The sequence below is a fragment of the Prionailurus viverrinus genome, chromosome E2 (genome assembly GCF_022837055.1).
Source record: "Prionailurus viverrinus isolate Anna chromosome E2, UM_Priviv_1.0, whole genome shotgun sequence".
Lineage (NCBI taxonomy): Eukaryota > Metazoa > Chordata > Mammalia > Carnivora > Felidae > Prionailurus > Prionailurus viverrinus.
This window is the reverse complement of record NC_062575.1, coordinates 49,569,491-49,595,277: the sequence shown is the minus strand read 5'-3', so window position 1 is coordinate 49,595,277 and position 25,787 is coordinate 49,569,491. Positions and strand designations below refer to the sequence as shown.

Sequence of the window (25,787 nt, the reverse complement as noted above, 5' to 3'; positions counted from 1 at the left end):
AGCCCCAAATACCGGAGAACCTACTCCCGCCCAGACCAAGGAGGGTCCCCGAACCGGAGGGAAGGGGTGTGGAAATCCCCCCACCTGTCTCCCCAACCTGCCGTCCACTAGAGGAGTTGTTTTCTATCCTCTAGGCGAGGCACTTCCCCTCCCTGAAGCCCTCTTCTGTCAAAAATGGGGGTAAAGCGGTGCCTGGGAGACTCAGTCGGTTGAGCGTCAGAATTCAGCTCAGATGATTTCACGGTTCATGATGATTTCAAGCCCCGCATGGAGAAGGGGGCGCTGCTGTCAGCACAGAGCCCACTAGGATCCTGTCCCCCCTCTCCGCCCCTCCGCTACTCACACTCTCAAAAATAGTTTTTTTTTTTTTAAATGGGGATAATAGATCTTGAGTGGGTGTCCAGCAGACCTAAGCTCCCTCTCAGAGAGGGTAGAGGTATGACAGTCTGAAGTCACATAGCCACTAGCTAGACCAGGTCTTGACTCCTGGACAGGACTCAACTCCTAGACTTGCCACTCTGCTCCTACACACCAACAGAGGCCAGGGGTCCAGGTTCCCAAATGTTAACAGGAGCCCCCCACCCCCCATGAAATGTTAGCAGTCCCTGCCCACCCCCTCTCACCCCACCCCCATCCCTGGTTCCCTTCCCACGCAGTAAGGAAAACATGGGGTATTAAGAAACCTGAGTTCCTAAGCCCTTAAACAAGGGGTGGGGAAAGAACAGGAGGCCACAACCTCCTGTAGCCACAAGCAGCAGGAAGAAGTGTTGGGCCTCAGGTGGAAGCATGCAGGTCCAGATTTAGGAGAGGACTGTTCAGAAGGCATGAGGCGCCATCTGGACAGGGATTCCAGGCAGAGAACTGTGGCTCATGATCCACTCGCTTTCCATTGCTTTGGGCTAGATATCTAGCCCACCTCAGTGAATAAAATTAACACTGGTTAGTACTCCCAGGAACATCCAAGAGCCAAGCATGTGCAAACGGGGTTGAGAGAGGTATGACCCCAAGGCAGTATTTCCTTTGACACATGAGGAAACTGAGGCCCAGAGAGGTGGGCAAGCCTCTGGCAGCAGCGGCAGATGATACTCCAGCCTCCTGCCCTTCCTCTAGCCTGATACTGGGCCAGGAACTCCAGGATGGGTACTGGGCCCAGGACCTCATCAGCTCCTTCCTCCAGCCCACAAAGAAAAGAGTCCTAGGGAGTCTCGATGCCCACCCTAAGCCCCAGTCCAGGGCAGTTTTATTGGCGCCATTTATAAAAGGCCTTTCCCATCAGCCCCAAGCCTCTGCCTTCCCTTTCTGAGAAGGAAGTTGGGTTTCTGATCCTGGCCCCATAGGCAACACACTTGGTCTAATGCTGCTGCACTGTGGTGTGACATGCACTGCGGTGTGACACGCTGGGTGCAGGTCCATGTCCAAGTCTGCACGTCCAACTCTGGGGGGGCAGGAGGATGTGGAGCCAGGTCTGTGTATGGAAGCTGGGCAGAGCCCTGGCCGGCTGTGGAGATGTGAGGGCAAGGTGAGCAGGCCCCATGTGCACCCTAGCCCCAGGGCCCAGCGGTGCTGGAGTCCAGGGTTGGGGGCAGTAAAATCAGAGATCCTGAGAGAGAAGCCCTGAGGCCAAAGACATGTGTGGAGCAGGCCAGGGCAGCCAGGGGAAATTCCAGAGGGGGCAGTGTGCATGTGTGCACAAAGCCCAGGGTCAGGGACACGGTGTGCAGGGGGCCTTTGGTGAATGTGTAGATGTGCCTCCCTCCTTTCCGGTCTGCATGCCTGTGCCCCTGGCCTCCTGAAGCTGAGGGAACACACCTGGGGGTAGGGTTGGGGGAAGGCTGGGAAGAAAACTCAGGTGGAAGTGGTTTAGGCCTCAGAGCCCACATCCTGTGGGAGAGGCTGTCAAGGGGCCAGGCCATCTGTCCAGTCCTCAGAGCTGCTGGAGTGACAGTCCTCTAGGGGCAGAGATGGATGTCCTCCGGGGGAGAAAGTGGCCCGGAGGCTGGGAGGTGGGTTCAGTCCTTCCAGGTCCAGGATCAGGAGGCCTCAGTTGGGCGCCGTCCTCCCTCCTCCTCCATCAGCAGCAGGCGGCGCCGGCCAGCCTCGTAGTCGGCCTCGTCCACACTGACCAGCAGGCGGACAGCCTCCCGGCCCACGGCCTCACGAAGGGCCTCAGTCAGGAACACGCCCCGCAGGGCCTGCAGCAGGGCGCCACTCAGGTAATCGCCCCAGAAGGCGTCCAGATAGGAGAGCTCCGAGAACTTGATGTCACACACCACGGAGCCCAGGTCCCGGGAGCGCAGCACTGCAGTGGCCTGCCCAAACACGTCCAGCTGCCGGGCCAGCGCCTGGGGCCGCCGGGATGCCACGCCCTGCTCCAAGGCAGGCCCGTGCTCACAGTACTCTGCTCGCACCCTGAGCCGGATGTCTGCGGAGGAAGGAACGACCGGTCAGGGAGGAGCCAACACACGACATACTGCGCAATGGGACCAGGGGGACCGCAACCCTTCCTCCCACCATCGAGCCTCCTCCAACAGGCTCCTCCCACCCCGCCATGGGTTGCACTGCACCTCCCCACATCCTTCCCCCTTCTGATAACCACACCCAAGTACGGGTGACACCCTCATATGGCTTCCCTCCTGTGGCCTGGCCTCTGTTACCTCTTGACCTGGCGACCTCCTCTCCCCTCACGTGCTCCGCTCCAGCCTCAGTGCCCTGCTGCACCGCCCCCCCACCAGGCAGGTTCTGCCCAGCCCTGCCTCTCCTTTGGCTGGAGCTGCTCTGCCCGTCTTCACAGGACTTGCTCCCTCTCCTCCTTCAAGTGCCACCTTCCCACTGAGGCCTCATCTAACCTACTTAAAACTTTACCACCATCACCCTGGCCCCCAACATGTCCAGTCTCCCAGACCCTGCTCCATTTCTTCCCAAGGCACATATCACTTTCTAACCTCCTCTGCACTTTCCTTTATACCGTCACGTTTACCACCTGTCTCCCTGCCGCCCCTGAGTCCCCAAAGGGACTGTTTCATTCACTTGTGCAGCCCTGTGGTACACGGTGGGTGCTCGATGTATATTCGTGAAAGAATCAACACACGAACTAAAGGACCTGCCTTGAGACAACCAGCCTCACCCCCTCCTGCCTTCAGGGACACTCCTGCAGGGCCAGCCACGTCGCCGGCACCCATCCACCCAGTGAGCACCGCCCAGGAATCTCCAGGCTGAAACTGGGCTGGCTCGACTGGTAGCAGGCGCTCTCTTCCCTCAGAGGTGGCTGAGATAGTGGCCCGTAAGCCCAAAGCTGCGGGAGGTCACTTGGCCACCAAGAGGGGAGAGAGCACGAGGACTACTCAGAATCACAGAAGGAGAGGGAAAAACGGAGCTCCCCATGCGAGCCCTGGGAACACCTGGATTTTCAGCTACCATCCACTCCCTCTGTGCTTAGGCCAGCTTGAGTCGCGCTGCTATTGCTTAGAACCCCGCCCACATCTGCCCAAATGAGGTGGCAGCTCCGCACAGGGCACAGGACCTGGGACTTCCTAGACTGGCCCTGTAAATGTGACCTGAGGCATGTCACCTCCCTGTGGGATTACTGAACTCCCACCCGTGACTCAGGCTACTAACAGAACCTCCTCCCCACACAACACGGCTGCCCTGAGGATCAGCTAGGAGCTGGAAAAGACAACAAGCACTCCGAATTTATTTAAGCCACAAACACACCATGTAGCAGGCCCTGCTATCACCCCAATTTACAGGTGAGCAAATGGAGGCAAAGAGAAGCGAAGTGATTTGCCCCAGGTCACCTGGCCAGGGAGTGGCAGCCCTCCACGGAGGTCACTGAGCCTCCGGTGCCCCAGAGGACAGCTTCAGGTCAATGGAGACGATTCTAACCCAAGAGCCTCCAGGCACCCCCTGTGTGACCTGGAACAAGTCACAGTCTCTCTGAGCCCAGGTTCTTACCTGAACGGGGAATTCTGACTCTGAAAGATTGTTAAAAGGATTAAAAAGAGAGCAATGGATGGAAAAGGACCAGCTAGCACAGTAAGCCATGCCTGACAGGTGCTCCAAGAACAGCAGCCGCCAGAAGCTCCAATGTGCCAAATGCTTTAGGCCAGGCCACCGAGCAGGATCAGCCTTGCGGGGCAGGGGTTGTCAACCCATTTGACGGATGAGGAAACTGAAGCTCTGGAAGGGGGAGGGCCATGTCCCCAACTCCCTTTACCTTTCACAGTGTCAGCCACAGAGCACAAGGTGGAAGACCGGTCTCTGCTCCCCCAGATGACTTCTCAGTACCACCCACTTCCTCTTCCCACCCCAAACCCCAAACCCTTCCTCTTTCGGCCTGGAGGGGAACCTCACCCTCTCAGCTCAAGGCCCAAGGAAACCTACCTGGCCTCGGCCCCTAGGACTTCCCACAGCACCAAGACCCAGCCCCCTCCACCTACAAACCACCTAAGACCTCTGGGCCCACATCCTTGCCTCCCATGAGTGTCTGACCATGCCTTCAGTCGGTGGGGGCCAGGGAGCAGGGGACTGGCAGGAGCAGCACCTGTCTAAGGCCACACAGGGAAGCTCAGTGGCAGAGGCACGGAACCAGGTGGCGGAGTCCGACAGACCTTGAGGCGAGTCCCGGCTCTGCCACTCTCTAGCTGTGGGGCCTTGGACATGTGACCTCACCTCTCTGAGCCTCAGTTTCCCCATCTGAAAAACATAAACAGACAAACAAGAGGCCCCTGCCGCACGACGTGGTCATGAGGGTTAAATAAGGCGACTCATGAAGCACTTGCCCCAGGGCCTAGGACCCAGAAAGCACCCAGAAACAGGAACTGCGATTTCAACACCCACCTCTCTAGCCCACAGCCCCTGCCCAGGCCTGGCCTCTCTCACTTGGACCCGAGTCAACCTCTTCTGCTCCTTCGGTCCCAGCTGCATTCCCCCATCCCCTGCCCTCCAGGCACAAGGGCAGTGCCCCCAACACAAGCCTTACTCACACAACAACCTGTCCACCTCCTCCGCCCTGCAACACCCATTCGCCCAGCAAGTCCCAGCCCACAGAACGGCACACCCTATGCAGGTGAAATCCTCCCAGATCGCCTTTCTCCTCAGCACAGATCGGCACTCAACCCGTGGCAGAAACTGTTCACCCAGAGCCTACCCCCCACCCATGGCGGGTAGAAGGACAACAGGACCAGGACGGACTAGTGTCTGTCCCATCCATTCTTTCATTCAACAGATATATTTACAAAGTGCCAGGAATGCTGGCGTGATGTGCATCCCCCCGCCACAAGTGGGCCTGGAAGATCTGGAGCCCCAGTTAAAGAGCACCTCTCAGGGGCCAGGTCCTACCCAAGGGCTCTCCCAATCATGGGCCCCAAACCCCCACAGCACTTTCCTCATCCCCACTGACAAGTGAGGAAATCCTTCACCAGACCACAGTCCAACCTCGGGTCTGGAACCCGAGAGTGTGGTACACAGAGAAAGAGGACAAGGAGACTCCACGAGGAAAAAGGAGACCTACACAGTATGTGAGCCACCTCTCTGTCCCTGGCCCTGAATCATGGGCACCAAGCTCAGTCTCTCTCCAAAGCTTAGCCCTCACCAAAATGACGGAAGGGCAACAGCTGACACATACATAGTATTTACCACAGCCTGCACACACGTGTCACATTTATTAAGCCTCTGATTATCCCTGCAACCTCATACGGCAGTGCTATTACCTCCTTTCTGCAGATGGGGAAACTGAGGCACAGAGGATGAATCACCTGCCTAAGGCCACACAGACAGGAAATGGCAGGGCTGGAATTCCAACTGGGGTGCCTGGCTCCAGAGCCTGAGCTCTTAACTACCCCTGTCCTGTTTGCTGCCTCTCACACAACGACATACAGAAACCTGGAATTAAAAGACATGCCAAGGGCCACGAGAGAAAATTAGAGCGAGCGAGGTGTAATTTAGATGGCAGTGATCAGACAGGCCCTCTCTAGGAAATGACACTGGAAATAAAATGTGAAGAACAAGTAGGTCGAGAGAGAAAAACCAGGGGAGTGAAGAGCAGCATTCCCGGAATACAGCATGGCCTGCACGCCAAGTCCGGAAGCAGGAAATGCACTTGAGGTGTTCGCAGGCTGGGGTCGGTGTGGCAGGACCTCGAGGAGAAGGGCACTAGGGCACGACTGAAGGGGTGGGGCCGAACCCGGTGGAGCAGGGAGTCCGGGGCCTCCCAAGGTGACCACACCCCTCCGCACCTCCAGGGCCTCCTACGTAAAACCAGCACCTGCTCTCCGTGGGGCCGCTTTGGGGATGACACAGCTGGATGAAAGTCAAGAGCTGAGGCCAGTGCCTGGCACATGATGAGCCCTCGGAGGGCCTCAGGAAGGACGTGACCTCACGCCAAGACGACTCCAGCTGCACTGCGGAAGCAGCAGGGGGGTCAGGAACAGGGCCAGGGCAGGAGTCAGGGAAGGCCAAAGGTGGCTGGGCCATAAGAGAAGAAGCAGACGTGCAGAGAAGCGGACTGCCTGGCCCAGGTGCGCCACTGAGGAGGAGCAAGGCTCAAAGAGCGTCTGGCACCCGTGCGGCCAAATCGTTTCCTCTGGCCACAGTCCCTCTCCACTAGGGCAGCTGTGCAGAGGCTCCCTGCCCCCAGGGCAGAGGCTGTGGCTACACTGTCTTAGTGAGCAGAGATGCTCTGGCTTCCTGCACGCAAATGGGCCCCAGCACCCCCTGGTCCCCCTGCCCCTCCCTTCTGGGGCAGAATGAGACGCCAAGGGAAACGGGAGGGGAGTCCCAGCAGGTGCTGGTTTTACAAAGGAGGCCCTGGAGATGCAGAGGGGTGTGGTCACCTCAGACCGGTCACCAGACTCCAGGGCCAGCACCATCCTCCTCTGGACACAGTGGCACCCCATCCCTTGCTTTAGTCTCTTCCCCGAGACATGTCAAACATTAAGATTCTACTGAACAATAAGGAGAGGCTGCCACCAACAGCAGAGACAAAATCAGCAGCCGCTACCTGCTTCCTGATGGAAGGCCATGATACCACCTGGGAAGCGAGCTTGAAAATACAACAGAACATCAAACCAGAATCTGATCAGACCTCTCCAGACCTGGCCACCAATTTTCAGGAAATACAGACAATAGGGGAACACATTCAATCCCTCTACCGCAGGATGCAATTGGCAAACTACAGAACTACTTTCAACAACTACAAAGCAAGGGGGACAAGGGAGAGAAAACGGCAAGATGGGGAAATCTCTGATATCAGGAGAGGGTTAGGAGAGCCAGCACTCATGAGACAACTAGATCTTACGAGCGCTAATTAGACAGGGTTTTTTTGGTGTGGTTTTTTTTTTTTTTTTAAGGAATTCTGATCTTTTAGAAGTACACAGTGGAAAATCTACAGATGAAATAATAAGACACCTGAAATTGACTCCCAAACAACACAGATGATGCAGCAAGATCACCCATGAGTTGACAGCTGCTGAAACCAGGTGAAAGAGGGACAAGGTTCATCACACTGGCGTATCTGCCTCTGTACCTTCTCCACAGAAAACAGGGAAAAAAGCAAAGCTCATCCTGTCACTCAAATCCTCTGGTTGCTTTCCATCATTTAAAAAAACGAGGGGCACCAAGGTGGCTCAGTCAGATGAACGTCCGACTTCAGCTCAGGTCATGATCTCACGGTTCATGAGTCCAAGCCCCGCATCCGGCTGTCAGCACAGAGCCCACTTCAGATCCTGTGTCCCGCCCCCCCCCCCCCCCTCCGCTGATGCCCGCCACCTCCCCCACTTGTGCTCTCTCTCTCAAAAATAAATAAAACACCAGGGCGCCTGGGTGGCTCAATCGGTTAAGAGTTCAACTTCAACTTCGGCTTAGGTCATGATCTTGCGGTTCATGAATTTGAGCCCTGTGTCAGACTCAGACCCTGGAGCCTGCTTCAGATTCTGTGTCTACCTCTCTCTCTGCCCTTCCCCTGCTCACACTCTGTCTCTCAAGAATGAATAAATAAACGTTAAAAAAAAAAAGTTGTTTTTTTTTTTTTTTTTAAAGAGTCGGATGCTTAACTGAACCACCCAGACGCCCCAACTGCTCATCTTATGGACAGGGCCATTGAGCTGACAGCTCAGAGCCTGAAGCGTGCTTCAGATTCTGTGTCTCCCTTTCTCTGTTCCTCCCCGACTCGTGTTTTGGCCTTTCACTTAAAAATAAACATTAAAAAACAATTAATAAACAAACATTAAAAAATGTTCTTTAAAAAAAAAATAAATGGAAAAAAAAAAAAAAAAAAAGCCCTGGCCCATGGCTGCTGGCCCCGCAGGATGGGCCCCACCCCCTCTCCCGGCCTCACCTCCTAGCTGTCTCCTTTTGCTCCTGACTCCAGCCTCGCCAGCTTCCTCACCATCCCTTCATCACCACCAGCTCACTCCTACTCAGACCTTGGCACCTGCTGTCCTGTATATATAACCCTCTTTCCAATCATCTACATGCTCACTCAGTCTCTTCCAAGGGGGCTTCTGAGACGACCCTACCTTGAAAATGCCTCTTAAACTGCATTTCCCATCACTCCCCACCCCTTGCCCTTCCTTCTCTCAGTCACCACCTGAAGTTTCTGTCTCCTGCCACCAAACCATGCACCCTGTGAGCACAAGCGTCTGCCATCCCCACCGTACCTAGCATGTAGTAAATGCTCTGAGAACACACGTGGGAGAAGAGAAGGAACTGACCCTGCCACTCTGCACGGTCGGGGCTATCACCCCTACCTCAAGGCTGTCTTGAGAATTCAGGGCCAAGTGACTAGCATGCCCAGCACAGCGCCCAATGGATGTCTCTGAAAGAATGGAAACTAAAGAGGTCCTGTGTCCAAACCCAGGATACTCCAGATGTCCCTCCCCTTTGGAAACAGAGTTTAGTCTAGTTCTACCCCTCTCGGGAGGGCAGCTGACTAGGGCTTAACCCCCATAGCTCTCACACAACAGGAGGGGACAAGAACGGCAGATCACTCGGGTCTGGAGGCGCCTCCTTCCACCCTTGGTATTAGACGTTGTTAAAGGTGAGCCATCCTGGGGGCGCCAGGGTGGCTCAGTCAGTTAAGCGTCCAACTTTGGCTCAAGTCATGATCTCACAGCTCGAGGGTTCGAGCCCCACTTCTGGCTCTGTGCTGACAGCTCAGAGCCTGGAGCCTGCTTCGGATACTGTGTTTCCTCTCTCTCTTGGCCCCTCCCCGAGTAGTGCTGTCTTTCTCTCTCTCTCTCAAAAATAAATAAACATTAAAAAAAAAAAAAGGTGAGCCATCCCTGCTTTTTCAGAGGAAACAACCAACAACCAGGGCCCTACTGGGGAGGGCCTCCCTCCAGCCCCACCCTGCCCAGTGAGTCAGCAGTCAGACCTGCTTACAGTCCTCCCAGCAAGCCCCAGCCACACCCAATGTAAGCACCTCCCTGCCACAGCCCTGCCCTCAGGGAAGAGACCCGAAGCCTCTGCTGCCAAGTAGAGACCCTTCCCCAGCCTCCGCTCAGCAGGCTCCCTAGGAGGCAGTGACTCCTTCTGCCAGCCAGGTAGCTCTGGGGGGCTCTGGTAATTACTGCCTGCCTCGAGGAAGAGTCACACCGGGCAGCCACCCCCACAAGCTGGGGGCTGTTGAAGGACACTGGCTGGCTCTATTGGTCTGTTCCTCCCGGCAGCACTCAGCACAGGTATCTGTAGCCTCATGTGACACTCGGGGGAGGAGGAACCAGAGTGGTGTGGGCTGAGCGAGAGAGAGAGCGTGCCCACCCGCACCCGTCTACTCCCCTTAGGACCAGGGAGACTTTCTCAAAGCCAAAGTCTAAGCACGAATCTCCCCCCTACACCCCATCCCACCCAGCACACCTGCAGGCCCATGCAGCCTTGTTAGTCCACCCCTTCTCCGTAACAGAACTTCCCCAGGCCAGACCTTCGGCCTCACCTGCTCAGGCTGTGCAGCCTCTTTACTCGATTCTCTGCTTCCTCTTTGTTCAAATTACTTAACACATCCTGGCAGAGCATGCCCTATACGCTTAGCACGGGTCTAAGTCCTTTATAAATCGTAAGTTGTTTATTAACTGATCTTCCAGATGGAGTCGGAGTTCCGTCAAGACCAAGTATCAGGGCACTCCAATCCTCTGCTGAAAACCCTACATAACACTCGCCGTATGGAATAAAATCCCAACTCCCATCTACTCCAAGGCCTGCCGGGCCCAGCATCTCGGCTCCAGCCGGGTTCCTCCACCCACTCCCCACCCTCTGTTCATGGCACTATCTATAAAGTGAGCTTCAGTTTCACTGATCTGTCGCCCTACTAGAAGGTCGCCTCCCCAAGGGCAGGGACCTCACCGCTATTCCTGTCCCAAGCACACTGCACAGTAACAGCACGAAGAGGCACAAACTGGTAAGCAGCGCACAGCATGGGCCCCAGGCCAGGTGCTGCTGTGAATGTATTACCGGCTTAACTCATTTTCTCTCGCCACAACCCTACTTGAAAATCACCACTGTCAGCCTCATCTTACACAAAAGAGTTCAGCCACCTGCCCAAGGTCAGACAAGCTATTTAAGTGCCAAGACCAAGAAATGAACCTGGCAGCCTGTCCCAGGATCCTCATTTTTCCCTGTGCGATATTCCACCACTGCAAAAGAAAAGACTATAAAATACATAAACCCATGAAAACATTTACTGAAAAAGCAAATGAAATTGAGAGCAGGGAGTGGTCTGCAAAGGCTTCCTGGAGAAGGTAGCACCTGTGATCTTTCAACTCCGGACCAGACATAAACAAGCAAGATAATAACAGAAAGGACATCCGAGTCCAGAAGGACAGAAGCCACTGCCTACCCACTAGGTGTGCCACACTCCAGACGAGTGCCTGTCTCTCCCACCCTGTGTGCAGCCTGTCACAGGCTCCATGCATGCATTCACCAAGGCCCGCAGACACCTACCACAGGTCACTTTGCCTTCTGAGGCAGGTCTGGCTGGCTCCTGCTGCTGCTGGGGGGTGGCTGGGGCCCCTCTCCGCCGCCGTCGGGCACCACCACTGGGCCGGCCCCGACTCCGCCGCTGCCGCTTGGTCGGTGGGGAACCTGAGGAGGGAAAGACAGGGCATGCTGAAACCAGGATAACAGAGCACTGAGGCAGGCGCCTGGAGAAGAGCTCAAGGCTGGTCTCCATGCCATGAGACCCTGGGTGAGCCCCTCTGCTTCCTGAACCTCAGTGGCCCTGTCCATAAAATGAACAGTTGGGGCACCTGAGTAGCTCAGTTAAGCATCTGACTCTTTTTTTTTTTTTAATGCTTATTTATTCATTCTTGAAAGAGAGACAGAGTATGAGCAGAAGACAGAGAGAGAGGGAGACGCAGAATCTGAAGAAGCAGGCTCCAGGGTCTGAGGCTGACACGGAGCTCAAATTCACGAACCGCAAGATCATGACCCGAGCTGAAGTCGGATGCTTAACCGACTGAGCCACCCAGGTGCCCCAAGCATCCGACTCTTGATTTCCGCTCAGGTCATGATCTCAGTTTGGGAGTTCGAGCCTCGCATCGGGTTCTGCACTGACAGCGCGAAGCCTGGTTGGAATCCTCTCGCTCCCTCTCTCTCTGCCCCTGCCGTGTTCACCTGTGTTCTTTTGCTCTCAAGATAAATAAAATAAACATTAAAAAAGGAAAATACATAACCAGTAAGTATAACCTAGCATCATTCAGAAGAGCACACCCCACCCCCCAGCAGTCCCACATCTGACCCTGAACAAACCCCTGCACACTCACACCAGGAAACAAGCCACTGGGGCATTGTTTATAACTATCTAAATGTGAAAGCAATGTAAATATCTGACAAGTAGTACAGAGTAACTTCCCGGAGTAGCCTGTTTAGTGAAATAAAGTAAAATATAATATAAGTGGCTATAATTTGCCACATTTTACATTAAAAAAAGAGAAAACAAGAATACATACATACTTGCTATTTTTATAACACAAAACACCAAAGATAAATCGGAAATAGTGAAATTGGTTACCTATTCACTAGGGGGTGGGGGCAACACTGGAAATGATACTTCTAAGAACATCTTTCCTATGTACCTTAGTTTTGACTTTTGAGTCATATAACCGTTTTACATATTCTAAAAATTTAAGAGACCAAAATAACACCAACCATAAAATTAAACAGAAACAAACGAATCTAGCTGTGTATGTGTGTATATATATATGTATACATATATATATGTATATATATATATATGTATACATATATACACACGCACATATATATATACACACACATATATATATATATACACCCATACATATAATTAGTAACACGAACGAGAGAATTATTTCAAGTAACTTGGAAGAACATTCTGACTGTATAAACTCTCAGTGGGATATACTCCTAGGACAGGAAGAACCACAAATAAATGGTATGTTTTGTTCAGTAGATGTAGTCAGCAGTGGTACTGACGTCATATTTTCAAAGCTATTTTATGAATGTTGTAAAATGAAGCAAATAAATCCATTTTCCCAATGTTATTAAGAACCAAAATTCTTGGGGTGCCTGGGTGGCGCAGTCGGTTAAGCGTCCGACTTCAGCCAGGTCACGATCTCGCGGTCCGGGAGTTCGAGCCCCGCGTCGGGCTCTGGGCTGATGGCTCAGAGCCTGTTTCTGATTCTGTGTCTCCCTCTCTCTCTGCCCCTCCCCCGTTAATGCTCTGTCTCTCTCTGTCCCAAAAATAAATAAACGTTGGAAAAAAAAAAAAATTAAAAAAAAAAAAAAAAAAAAAAAGAACCAAAATTCTTAAGGGGGCCTGGGTGGCTCAGTCTGTTCAGCGTCCATCCGACTCTTGATCTCGGCTCAGGACATGATCTCACAGTTCTTGAAATCGAGCCCCGAGTTGGGCTCTGCACTGACAGCGTGGAGCCTACACGGGATTCTCTCTCTCTGCCCCTCCTGTACTCGCTCTCTCTCAAAATAAACTTAAAAAATTTTTTTTGAAAACAAAGAAACAAAATTTTTAATGTGAAGAAAAAAATCCTCGTAATACTAATTTTGAATTGAAAACACCAATAGAAATTTTTTTTTATTTTTTAAGTTTTATAGGGTTTTTTTTGTTTCTTGTTTTTGTTTTTGTTTCTGAGAGAGACACAGAGTGCGAGAGAGCTGGGGAGGGCAGACTGAGAGGGAGACTCAGAATCCTAAGCAGGCTCCAGGCTCCAAGCTGTCAGCACAGAGCCTGATGCAGGGCTCGAACTCATGAACTGTGAGATCATGACCTGAGATGAAGTCTGACGTTTAACTGACTGAGCCACCCAGTTGCCCCAAATAGGAATTTTTTTTTAAAGCAGTCTTTAACTCCGTTCACTAAAAGAACCCAGAAAAATGTGCCTACTCGGCACCCAAGTCTTGGTCTCTACATGCCAGTGCCTCTAAAAGAAACCAGGCTTCTGGAAACAGCAGATTGCAGGGCTGGAGAGAGAAAAGTACAAGCTGAGTCCAGGACGCCTTACAGTGGCACAGAGCAGGCAACCCAAAGAATGATGGAAGCAAATCAAAAAGACAGTAGGAACTAGTCAATCTGAACATCAGGAAGAATGACTAACATATTCTAACCCAGTAAATAAATAATAACACGAGTCCATAGTGACACTCCCCCACCCCTCAGGACAAGAGAGAGAGAAAAGACAAACTTTTTTTTTTTTTAAGTAAGCTTCATGCCCAGTGCAGAGCCCAACAAAGGGCCTGAACTCACGACCCTGAAATCAAGGCCTGAGCTGAGATCGAGTCGGACGCTTAACCAACTGAGCCACCCATGCGCCCCAGAAAAACTCTTGAAAGACTACATGCCAGCTGATAGACATTGAAAAAACAGTAAGAAAATCACCCTTTTGTGAACACCAATGTAATGACCAGTTCAGGCAGAGATCAACAGTGCATGCTAAACCCACAGGCGATACCGCTGGGGAGCTGGATGTGCCCAAGTGTCACCCCATAGGTTATTTACTAACCATGAAAGGGGAAAATGTGCCTTTATAAAGGACAAATATGGCAGACAGCACCTTAAGCAAGTGATCAAACTTCCCCCTCACAGCAAGAAAAGCAGACCTTAAGCTGCCTGATGCACTCTACAGTGAGGCACACAGCATCGACTGAGGAACATTCCTGCCAAAAACATGTAACCTGAATCTAACCAAGCCTCCTGACCCACTTTTTTTTTTTTTCTTTTTGCACCTTACTTTCACCTCACTAAGCTATTACTCCTGGAAATTACCCAAGTTTCAACTTATAAACTATAAACAATGCCCAGTGGCTGTTGCCACACTTGTCTCCTGGTGTGAGTATTGGGGGGGGGGGGGGAAGAGTGGCTTCCCACGTCACAGGAGATACAGGGGACAAAGGAACCAGTTAAATGACACCAGCAGGAAATTATCAGGCACTTCCTGAAATAATCGCGACATTCTACAAAACAACGGGCCTGACCAGGTCAATAAGGTGACGGATGTCATGGGAAGAAAAGAAACAAATACACAGTTGGGGAGAAGTTTGGGTTCTAAACTAAGAGATTAAGGAGACATAATAATTCAAAGCAGAGAAACTCAACTATGAGTGAGTCCTGAAAGTAGAGTCACTCTTGGGGAGATTTGAAAATGAACCATTAGGATATCAGAGAATTAGTATTTACCTTCTCAGGTGTGATAACGGTCTGGAAGTGGTCTACAACATTCTCCTTATTCTCAAGAAATGCCTGCTATTTAGACGGAAAGTGTCCCGATGGCTGTAACTTCCATTCAAAGAGTTCAACTAAAAACCCATCGTTACGTGTACATGCACATAAAGCAAAAGTGGCAAAATGTACGGGCACCTGGGTGGCTCAGTTAGTTAAGCATCCAGCTTTGGCTCAGGTCATGATCTCATGGCTCATGAGTTTGAGCCCCAAGTCAGGTTCTGTGCTGACAGTTCAGAGCCTGAAGCCTGCTTCAGATTCTGTGTCTCCCTCTCTCTCTACCCCTCCCCTGCTCGTGCTTTCTCTCAGAAATAAATAAACATTAAAAAAAATTTTTTTCTTAAGTGGCAAAAATGTTAAAATTACTGAATCGAGGTGAAAGATATGAGCGTGTTCACTGCATCCATCTTTCAATTTCTCTGTATGTTTGAAGTTATATTTGAATAATTCAGGAACTAGGAAAGAGGAGGCTGCATAAATGAATTGGCACGGCAATTAAAAGCAACCAATTAAAGGTCCTCGACACGAGTAAATCTCAGAAAGGTATCCAGCAAAGACAGCCACGTGAAGAATACCCACCATGTGAGGTCATTCGGATGAACTATAAAACCACAACAAACAATTCCATTCATTGCTTCTGGACACATACTTTTGTAGAATAAACACACACATACACACAAAGGAATGCGGAGACAGAATGGCCCCTTGGTCCCCTTCCTTAATGGGCCAGGATAGAGCGGGTTCATCAGGATTCAGAAGGAAGAAAGGGACGCTGCCATCGTGCCCACCCGCCTAGGCTCACCTGTCTCCCATTGGCCCTGCTGGGCATTTGAGGTACTGCTTGACTGGCGACGGCGACGGCGGCTGCCTTCTGTCCTTTTTGAGGAAGAGCTGGAGGTGCCATAGTTGTAACGTTCCGGTGACACTTCACGGAGAGAAAAATGGAAAGAAGTATTTACAGCATCTGGCACCCTCCTAGGCCCAGCCTCCAATTCCCACCTGGAGATAGATTACTGCTCCACTGGGAGCCCAGGTTCCCCAGAGGTCGGAGCCCAGTCATCTGCTCCCTCTCAAAGGCTTCCTGCCCGGTGGATGCTAGATGCCTACAGAGATAGAGAAGACTCAAGACCTCCCGGGGCCACCCCACCCCTATCTACAGCAGCTCCAACTATCAGGGTTATTCTGTAAGCCAAGTCATGGTCAGGCCCCTGCAATGTTGCCCCCAGCTCTCCCTGAGGCCCCAAGGAGTAAGCACGGTCCCCAAATCTTCTCTTCCGTAGCCTAACCTCCAAACACATTTTTCCAAAAACACTGTCTCTTCTTCTCTAGTGCTGCCTTTCTCCTGGTTATCTCTAGGCAGGGGAAGGTCACAATCCCCCTCCCCAACTATCCACTGCACCCCTAATAACCCAGCCAAGAGCTCAACAACTCAATCCCAAGACACACAAAGGACTCCTGTCCTTTAAATCCTTGAATTCCTCATCTTCTTAGAACTGCTCCTCCATGAGTACTTCCCTCAGAGGATTAAGGGCAGAGCCAAGCCCTCAGAGCCCAGCCAGCTGCCTTTGAATCCTGACTCCCACACTTTCTACATGTGTCATTTGCATGTCCCTGTGTAAAGTGGCTTATCTCCCTCTCTGCTCCTGCCACACAGGTCTCTGATGATACCAAATTCATTCCTGACCCAAGGGGTGAAAGCCTGTCTTTCCCTCTGCCTAGCATATTCTCCTGTGAGATCTATGCACATCAGCAGTACAGCCTCCATTCAAACGTCGCTTTCTCAGGAAAATCTTCACTGGTTATCCAATCTGAGAAAGGCCGCCTTCGCTATAAACCGCTGCCTATTTTCTATATTCTGTTAACTTTGCTTTAATCTTTTTATAACCAAACCTAAAAATAAATTACCTGCTTTAATGGCTGCTCCCCTCCCCCCCCCCCCCCACACACTAAATATAAGCTTCATGGAACACACACTTTGTCAGTCCCAACACCTTGTAACTTCTGTGCTCAACACACAGGATTCAGTTCTTATATGTAAGCAAGCTGCTTAACTCCTCTTAACCCTGTGGTTTTCTCTGTATGGTGGGAACACTAAAAGAACTTCCTCATGGGATTACTAGGAGGATATAAGGGGATAGTTCACACGAAGGGCTTACCATGGTGCCTGGCATGAAATAAGGCCTCCATAAACACTGCCCACAAACCTCACTGATGTGGCCAAATTCCACAAGTTCACCTGTCCCAAAAAGCCATGCCTCCTCCCTCTTGTGTTCCTCATTGATACTCTGGGAGGAGGGGCGGCGCGGGTTGGGACATAGGCTGATATGGTGCTGTCCATATCGCTGGCAACCATAGAGTCCTAGAGAGAGAAAGGCCCTGTCCCCACCGGAAGTCTGTCATCCTCCCATTCAACCTTACCTGGACGGCGCCGCTTGCGCGCCAGGTGCGGCAGCAGGTCGTGGCGCGCCAGCACGCGCAGGAGTTGCCCCAGCAGCCGAAGGTTGCTCTCGTCGCACTGCCCGCGGCGCTCCAGCTCCAGCAGCAGCTCCAGGCCGCTTCGGGCGCGGGCCAGACCGCCGGCCGCGCCGGGGGCCTCGTCGAGCAGGAAGGCCAGCAGCTCCAGCTCGCACTCGGTCAGCTGTCCGCCCACCACCTCGAACATACGGTGAAGCGACAGCATCCCGTAGTAGTCCAGACATTCATCCTCCTCCCAGCTCGGGGCCGGGGTCAACCCGGACAGCGCCATACCCGGGGGAGGGGGGCGGCACAAGCTCAGAACCAGGGCCTAGAACCCACACAGAGGGGAGGGGGCAATGGTCAGCGACGCGGGGACCCGGACCCCACCCCCGCCAGTGCGTCTCCCCAACCTCGATCCGCTGGGCAAGGCTATTTTCACAACCCAGCCGTCTCTGCCTCCCCCTTCCCCCAGAAAGGAATGGTATCGCCCGAGGTCCCCTAGTAACAGGTCGAGACGCTAGACCCCGCTCGTCCTCCCAGACCCAGCCCGAACGCCCCTCCTCAGGTGGTATGTCCCGAACCAGCCTCCGGACCCGACTACGTGATTCGGTCCGAATAAGCGCGGGGGCCCATCCCAGGGCACCCTGCCAACTGCCCTTTGACTCTGGGTGGCACTGTCCGGACGTGCCCCTTGGCTCCGGCCAGTGGTACTGTCCGATCAGAGCCGCGACTCCACCCAAATCATACCTTCCGAAAGCGACCCTCTGCCCCCCACAAGTGGAGCCTACCAAAGCAGCCCTTCGCCCCACACAGGTGGTGCTGCCCTAACCCGACCCTCTCGCCCTGCAAGGGCGGTACCGCTCTCTCCCCAACACCCAAGTGGTTCCATCTACCCGCCACCAGTCGCCCTCAGGCCTCTCTGGATCCTCACCGGGTTCCGGCGTCTGACGACTCCTGGGCGACGGCCGCAGCCACTTGTTTTGGATCTTTCTGGCACCTTCTCTATTATTACGCCTGCGTCACCTCGCCCCTCCTCCTTCCCCCAACTCGCGCAGGTGCGACCGCCACGCCCCTTCGGCGCAAGCGCAGAGTGAAGCTTCTAAGCCCCACCCCTCCGGGCCCGCCTCCAACCGTAGCGTCTAGCTCGCCAGTGCTGCGCCTGCGCAAAGCGAGAGCGATTCCGCCTCTGAACTGGATCTGGTACCTGGTTGCAGGGTTCTTCTGTGAGCCCGTGACTTAACCCGTCGGGTCCTCGTTGCCCCCCATGTCAAATCCATCTCATGTACTACAGTTCCATCCTAATCACGACCTAGACGCCCACATTACCACTGCTCCTAGCTGCCCATGGCAAAGGACCACAATCCCGACAGTCCTGGCTTCAAATAGCGCCTAGGCCCCTTTATGATCAGGAATTGGACACTCCCCCATTACACTGCCCCTTATTCCTAATGGCAACCTACATCACAACTGTGCCATCTCGTGCCCCCGACTGAAATCTCCCTTCATCCAACACAAACCCCCATAGCTAAGTTCTTCCCCTGATCAAGACCAGGAAGCTCCCGCATCTCATGTTAGGAACCAATACCTCCTTCCCGATTGCAATAGACCCCTCCATCCTGGCCGTGCACCTCCTGATGTCATCCATCACAGTCCCCCATTACAGTCAGACACCCTGTCCCCGTCTCAAACACCCCTCCCTCTGAAACCCTTTCCAATCTCTGCCCTCCAAGGTCACAGGGCCTTCCAATACCCCCTCTTCTAACCTGCACCTACAAGTTGCACTCTCTCTAGCAAGAGAACTGGAGTCCAGGCTGTGTGTCTGAGCAGCTCCCCGGGGCAGGGCCTTGGGCGCGGTGGCCACCCCCCCAACACCCCCCCACACACACACCTTGGTGAGTCAAGGCCAAGGCCCGCACGTGCCTTGAAACAAGTCCCCTACCCAGAGTGGTTCCCATCCCTGGGATTATCTCTCCTTAGAAGGCAGGAGACCTGGGTCCTGATTGGCACTGGCTTAGCACTGGCTCTACTTGGGCTGCAGCAGTGACCTCGAAAGAGTCCCTCCCTTCGATGGCAATTGTCACCTACTGAAGCCCGGTGAATATCCTTAAATCAACCGAAGAGTGGGAGGGAAGGGAAAGCAGTTTTACAAACTGGGAAGGACTCTGTCCATGTTACATGGGTTATAGGGAGCACCCACGGTGTATCAGGCCCTGTGCTGAGAGCTTTTACGTGTTTGTTTCATCCAATCCCCTCAACGGCCTTTGAGGTGAGTCAAGCCCATTTTACACACTACTAAAAGTGAGGTCCAGAGAGGGGAAGTACCCTCCAAAGCTGTGTCTGCCTCCAAAGCTGTGCTCTCGGAGATGCTCAGCCTCTTCAGCCATGAAATAACACCTCTGTCAAGGTCTCCCGCCACCCATTCCACTCCCTGGGCCCTCTTTTCCAATGATGCCCTCTTCTCACCGCTTAACTTTCTGATTCTTGGCAGAGCAGCCCAGGAGAACTGCGCAGGCGCTTGTCTGAGGCCCGACTCCGCCCACAGGGCACATTTGTGTGCGTGGAGAAACTCGCCGAACCCCGCCTGAGCGTCAACACGCAGGCGCGGGGGCGCGTGCCCTCTGCTGCCAGCTCTGATTGGCTGCCACGGGTAAGGGCACCGCCCAATGGTAGGTGTGGATAGTGAGGGGTCTCGCACGCCTGGAGCAGAGAGGGTCTGTGTCAAGAGCGGCGGGGGCTGCAGGAGGCGAGAGAGACGGGTGAGGGCGCCGCGGGGCGGGCGGGGGAAGAGAGCACTGGGCGTACGGAGGGGGCGGAGGGAGAACGAAGGGGACACTGAGGGACGAAGAGCCTTGGGGCCTGCGCTAGGGCGGGAGCGGCGCGGAGTGGAAGGAGAGCGCTCCTTCCTATGTGCCCTAGAGCATTGATTAAGCTTCTGCGGCGTGCAGGACCCTACCCTTGAGCCCGCCGCCCCCAGCCCTTACAGGGTACTCTCGTGCTACGGAGTTGAGAAGTGCGTTCGGTGAAATGGGATGTGTAGCGGAAAAGTTGAACTTCCAGGCCCCTGGTGGGTTCTTTCCTGGAAGGACTTACTGATCTATGGTATAAAAAGCCCCTGTCTCTCCCTACCGATAATACACAGTCCCATAATTGGGAAGGGAGGAATGTGGGCGAAAAGTCCGAATTTTAGATTACTCGAGGCAGACTTCTGGAAGAACATTCACTGGGTGCCTACTTTGCGTAAGCCTTACCCCAGGCCTTGGGCCTCGCCCCATGGGAGTTCTCTGGAGTGTGGGGCTGTAAACAAGGAAGAACTGAACTCTTGGGCTCCGGGTTGACTACTTTCAGGAAGATACCTTACTGGGTGGCCGTTGTGTGCAGGGCCCAGGCGACTCGTATATTAGTGAGGGAGTTGGGATTTGTAGTTAAGAAAAAGTAACTCCTGGGCCTTTAGTGAATCATTTATTCGAGGAACATTTATTGGATATCAGCTGAAAACAGAGTCATGTGCTAGGCTGTGTTGTTGTGGAAATTCACGGTCTAATAGGAAAGTTGGCCTGGTGGAAGAAGTGGAATGGGCACAGGGAGAGTTAAGCTCTCATGGCCTCACTTCCTGGAGGGAGCATCATTCATCCACAGAGTATCTACTGAGTACCTGCTGTGGGCTAATCATTGTTCTTGGTGCTGGAACCACATCAGTGATGAAGAGACTAACATCCCTCCGGGAGCTTAATATGAGCAACTTTGCATGCCTGGGTGTAAGCTGAGTTCCACCAGCCCTCTGGCACTAACAGATGAGTTAAAGACTGAGACAGTGGAGATTGGATTCAGAAAATTAGCAGGGGGTGGGAGGGCAGTCGTTTACTAAAGTGCCTCTGAGCCCCTGCTGTGTAAAGAGGCCTGGGCTGAGCCCACGCATGTAGAAGGGGAGACAGGGCACATAGGTGGAAGTTCAGAAGTTAAAAATCCCTGGCCCGGGTCCGTGGTTTTGTTGGTGACATCAGCCCCTACAGTGAATCAGATCTGCCCTGCCTGCATGCTCAGTCTGGAGAGGAGCACAGACCTCAACCCGGACTCATGATAGTTGCTATGATAGAGGTGGCACAGGTTACCATAGGAACCCAAAGGAGGAAGGAGTGGATGGACATCACCCTGAGAATGTAGAGATGTTGTCAGAAAAGGCTTCACAAAGGAAATGCTGGGCAGGAGTTTGCTGGACAAGAAGAGGAGAGAACTCTCTTGGCAGAAGGAATGGCAACCGCAAAGACTTAGGACTCAAAAACAGCATCTCTGGAGAACTCCAAGTCATGGTTCTGTCTAACCTTTCTCAAGTACCAGGGTGTTTGTGGTCAGTACTACTTTTACCCCGTTTCACAGGTGACAAAAGAGTCTCGGAGGAAGTAAGTGGTGGAACGCAGATTCAAGCCAAGGGCGGTCCGGTCCAGAAGCCTGCGCTCTCAAACTCTGCTGCATGTCTGTGTGTACATACAGTAGGAGGAACGGGGCTGAACAGTGAGGAAACTACAGGCAGACGATGAGAGGCATAAAGAGAGGTGTCCTTAGAAAGGGTGCAACTGGCCCTGCGGGTAAGGAGGGAGGGTGACGTCTGAGGCCAGACTGAAAGAGGCTGTCTCTCTCACAGATGCCCGGCACCCTGGGGCAGGGGTCGGCTACAGGTTCATTGAAGACTGAGGCGTGAGCACTGGATGCAGGCTTGCCGATTGACAGAGGCCGGTGAGCGACAGGATGGGCAAGGAAGCTCTTGAGACATCCCTGCTTCTCTCAGGTTCTCGATGTTTCACCAGCTTCCCCTTTTTTCTCCAGGCACTACTCTCCCTCCCCACCATGGCAGAGGTGGCGGCTGAGGTGGCCGAGGCGGCCGAGATGCCAACACAGATGTCACCAGGGGCGATGGAGACGTCAACACCGATGTTAGGAGAAGTGACGGAGATGTCAACAGAGGTGACCGAGATGACACCTGGGGAGGCCCTCGCCTCCTCCCTTTTCTTCCAGCACCACCAGTTCATGTGCTCTGAGTGCGGCAGCCTCTACAACACGCTGGAGGAAGTTCTCTCTCACCAGGAGCGGCATGTGCCTGCTGTCACAGAGGAGGAGGCGCTGGTCACCCAGGATGCTGGCCTGGAGCCAGAGCTCATGGCGGGCACCGAGGATGGGCCTTTCCAGTGTGGGGAGTGCAGCCAGCTCATCCTGTCCCCTGGTGAGCTCCTGGCCCACCAGGACGCCCACCTCCGGGAGTCTGCAAGCCAGATCCAGTACCAGTGTGGGGACTGCCAGGAGCTCTTCCCCTCTCCTGAGCTGTGGGTGGCTCATCGCAAGGCCAGGCACCTTTCTGCTACGGCAGCCGAACCACCGGTGCTGCCCCCTCTGCCTCCCCCGGCACCTCCCCTCCCTGCTCCACCCGAAGTGAAGATGGAGCCCTACGAGTGTCCCGAATGTTCCACCCTTTGTGCCACTCCCGAGGAGTTCTTGGAGCATCAGGGCACCCACTTTGACTCCCTCGAGAAAGAAGAGCGCAATGGGCTCGAGGAGGAGGAAGAAGAGGAGGAGGAGGAAGACGACGAAGAGACGGAGGAGGAGGAGGAGGTGGTGGCAGAGGTTGGTGATGACGCCACGGGAGGCGACAGGGCCACAGCCGGCCGGGCCCGGGGCTGTGGGGACTGTCCCCCCCGCTGGACGTCAGCCGAGGCACGCCGGCGACACCGGCGGGCATCCCGCGGCCCGGCATCGGCAGCCCACCCCTTCCACTGCGACCAGTGCCAGCGCAGCTTCAGCTCGGCGAACCGGCTGCTGGCTCATGGGCGGGCGCACGTCGGCGGCACGCACGAGTGTACGACCTGCTCCAAGGTCTTCAAGAAAGCGGCGTCGCTCGAGCAGCACCTGCGGCTGCACCGCGGCGAAGCCCGCTACCTCTGTGTGGACTGCGGCCGCGGCTTTGGCACGGAGCTCACGTTGGTGGCTCACCGGCGGGCACACACCGCCAACCCCTTACATCGCTGCCGCTGCGGCAAGACGTTCAGCAACATGACCAAGTTTCTCTACCACCGGCGCACCCACGCGGGCAAGAGCGGGGCGCCCCCCGCGCTGGCGGCCACCTCCCCGGCTCCGGCCGAGCCCTCGCCGCCGCCGCCACCACCACCGCCGCCCCCCGCCCCGCCCGCCCAGCTGCCCTGCCCACAGTGTTCCAAGTCCTTCGCTTCGGCTTCCCGACTCTCCCGGCACCGGCGCGCCGTCCACGGGCCCCCCGAGCGGCGTCACCGCTGCGGAGTGTGCGGCAAGGGCTTCAAGAAGCTGGTCCACGTGCGCAACCACCTGCGGACACACACGGGCGAGCGGCCCTTCCAGTGCCACTCGTGTGGCAAGACCTTTGCTTCTCTGGCCAACCTCAGCCGCCACCAGCTGACCCACACGGGTGCGCGTCCCTACCAGTGCCTGGACTGTGGCAAGCGCTTCACGCAGAGCTCCAACCTGCAGCAGCACCGGAGGCTGCACCTGCGGCCCGTGGCCTTCGCCCGCGCACCCCGCCTCCCCATCACCGGTCTGTACAACAAGAGCCCCTACTACTGCGGGACCTGCGGCCGCTGGTTCCACGCCCTGGCAGGCCTGCGACTGCACCAGCGTGTCCACGCCCGAGCCCGGACCCTGACCCTGCAGCCGCCCCGATCGCCACCTCCTGCCCCGCCCCCGCCCCCTGAGCCTCAGCAGACTATCATGTGTACGGAGCTGGGGGAGACCATTGCCATCATCGAGACGTCCCAGCCTCTGGCACTTGAGGACACGCTGCAGCTGTGCCAGGCCGCCCTGGGGGCCGGGGAGGCGAGCGGGCTGCTGCAGTTGGACGCGGCCTTCGTGTGACGCAGCCGAAGAGCAGCAATAAAAGAGTTTGGTTGCAACAACAATCGTGGGCACCTCCGGGAGAGAGGGGACCACCCCCTGGCAAGCCACTCTGGCACCTGATTGGGTGCCAGGATCCACCCTGGCCTCTTACCCACTGACTCCTCACAACGGCCCTGCCGGGTGTGTCTTGTCACTTTTCTCTGCCTCAGGGTAAACTGAAGCCCTGAGACGGGACGTGATCTGTCCCGGGTCCCCCCGGTGCATTGCAGAGTAGCGTTTGCCAAGGCTCTTTGCTCCGCACCTGTCACCCTGGTGCCCAGCAACGTCAGGTAACCTTTCCTGAGCCCCGACCACGTGCCAGACCTGTGCTGGGCACTGTTGCATACCTCTGCGGGTTCTCGCTTGTCCCCAAGACTGTCACCTTCCCTGGACCCTGGGCATACAGGACTTGGCTCTGCCTGGTGGAGAGAGAGGTACTTGACTTCTCTGGGCTTCCTTAAGCTCACTTTTGACAATATGGAAGGAAATCTCTAGGTACCCACATACTCAGCTGCAGGCTGGGTGATGCTGGAACCCCGGGAATGACTCAGACCCAGACCCAGGCTCTACCCCAGGAGACGCTCAGTGGCAGTGGAGTTCACACAAGTACAGATGGCCTTGCTCTCTGAGTGTGTGTCATTGATTCATTCAGCCTGGGAGTCCACGGGCCTCCCTCCCACATGCCGGGCCATGCCGGGGGCCAGAGAGGAGTCAGGCTCCTGCCCTGCCCCTGGGGAGCAGGCAGATCTCAGTCCCGGGATCCTCAGGACTGTGCTGGGGATGCACAGGGACGGTGGTATCCCCAAGCAGGGAACAAACCCCTTGGAGGAGGTAGTCCTTGTGGAAAACTTAGGAATCCACCAGTGAAAGAGGAAGAAAACGTAACAGGCAGATGACACTGCAGAGAGGGTGAGTTCTTGGTGTACTTGGAGACCGTCCAGTTACAGCCACAATGACAGCACACATGACCACCTAGCCGTGGCAGGCACCACAGCTCACACTGCACATGGGTTGTGACCCGGCGGGCCCGTGTGGTGATCTCAGCATTAGCCCTGCTGTACAGATGAGAAAACAGGGACAGGCACTCACCCAGGGTCTCACACTAGGCAGCAGTGTCGCTGAGATTTGAATCCAGGTGGTGCCTTCAGCCCACATCTGTAACCAGCACCGTTGAGCGAGTGCGACGTTTGAAACCGGTGCAGGGGTAGGGATGTTCAGGGATTTGCTACATCTGGAGGAGAGGTGAGCCAGTGTCACCGAGCAGTTGGGGTTTGGTGAGGCCTTGAAAGATCAGAGGCCTTAGGAACAAGAAGGGATCCCCAACCTTTTTGAAGTCTACCTAGAGTGGCAGTCCTTCCCTCCCTAAACAGGAATAGATGACTTATGGCCGGTTCCTGGGGTAGGCTCCCACCAGGCCTCTACAGACCAAAGTGCTCAGGTGGGGAGGCCTGGACCTGGGAAGGCTGTGAAAGTCAGACTAAGTTGGGGTAGCGGGGACGGTCAAAAGTGGGCCTTAGGGCTCCCCGGCATCAGGGTGGGGCAGGGGGTTGGCTGAAGATGGTCTAAGGGGAAAGGATGGGGCCAGACCAGGGCCGAGGCCATGGGAGTGGGAGGAGGGTGAGGCACATCCTCACTGACCTCATGGCTGAACAGATATGAGCAGTAGAGAGGTAGGGGGGCCCCGGGAGTGCCCCTTGCCCAGACCAGCCCTTCTGTCCTGCTGTGGTCTCCTTGCTAG

At 54.7% G+C, this 25,787-nt stretch overlaps 2 protein-coding genes across 10 annotated transcripts; one reads left to right on the top strand and one right to left on the bottom strand.

Moving 5' to 3' along the window:
• Window positions 1-1,203: 1,203 nt before the first annotated feature.
• On the bottom strand, window positions 1,204-19,682 carry DEDD2 (death effector domain containing 2). Of its 3 annotated transcripts, none has more exons than XM_047836380.1 (5): window positions 19,622-19,682; window positions 17,120-17,486; window positions 15,504-15,626; window positions 10,933-11,073; window positions 1,204-2,422 (listed from the first exon to the last, which is right to left on the bottom strand). In XM_047836380.1, exons 2-5 carry the CDS (start codon window positions 17,445-17,447, stop codon window positions 2,031-2,033), a joined length of 984 nt encoding a protein of 327 aa, XP_047692336.1. In that variant the 5' UTR covers window positions 17,448-17,486; window positions 19,622-19,682; the 3' UTR covers window positions 1,204-2,030. The 3 variants fall into 3 exon arrangements, with proteins under 3 accessions (XP_047692336.1, XP_047692335.1, XP_047692334.1); XM_047836379.1 differs by lacking the exon at window positions 19,622-19,682 and adding an exon at window positions 18,052-18,881; XM_047836378.1 differs by lacking the exon at window positions 19,622-19,682 and adding an exon at window positions 18,090-18,873.
• A 104-nt stretch (window positions 19,683-19,786) lies between these two features.
• ZNF526 (zinc finger protein 526) lies at window positions 19,787-24,678 on the top strand. Of its 7 annotated transcripts, XM_047835801.1 has the most exons (4): window positions 19,805-19,914; window positions 21,533-21,632; window positions 21,798-21,889; window positions 21,980-24,678. In XM_047835801.1, exon 4 carries the CDS (start codon window positions 22,001-22,003, stop codon window positions 24,026-24,028), a length of 2,028 nt encoding a protein of 675 aa, XP_047691757.1. In that variant the 5' UTR covers window positions 19,805-19,914; window positions 21,533-21,632; window positions 21,798-21,889; window positions 21,980-22,000; the 3' UTR covers window positions 24,029-24,678. The 7 variants fall into 7 exon arrangements, with proteins under 7 accessions (XP_047691753.1, XP_047691757.1, XP_047691752.1 ...); XM_047835797.1 differs by having other exon boundaries at window positions 19,787-19,805; window positions 21,533-21,889; XM_047835796.1 differs by having other exon boundaries at window positions 21,533-21,889.
• Window positions 24,679-25,787: the final 1,109 nt, after the last annotated feature.

What these genes read in the sequence shown, in the direction of transcription:
- DEDD2 (XM_047836380.1), bottom strand. Translation starts at nt 17,447, where the DNA reads ATGGCGCTGTCCGGGTTGACCCCGGCCCCGAGCTGGGAGGAGGATGAA. An exon ending in GCAGGGCCAATGGGAGACAG is followed by an intron (nt 11,074 to 15,503) that starts GTGAGCCTAGGC and finishes TTCCCTCCTCAG; the next exon opens with GTTCCCCACCGACCAAGCGG. An exon ending in AGAAGGCAAAGTGACCTGTG is followed by an intron (nt 2,423 to 10,932) that starts GTAGGTGTCTGC and finishes CTTCCTCCGCAG; the next exon opens with ACATCCGGCTCAGGGTGCGA.
- ZNF526 (XM_047835795.1), top strand. Translation starts at nt 19,822, where the DNA reads ATGGTAGGTGTGGATAGTGAGGGGTCTCGCACGCCTGGAGCAGAGAGG. An exon ending in GCAGGAGGCGAGAGAGACGG is followed by an intron (nt 19,915 to 21,979) that starts GTGAGGGCGCCG and finishes TTTTTTCTCCAG; the next exon opens with GCACTACTCTCCCTCCCCAC.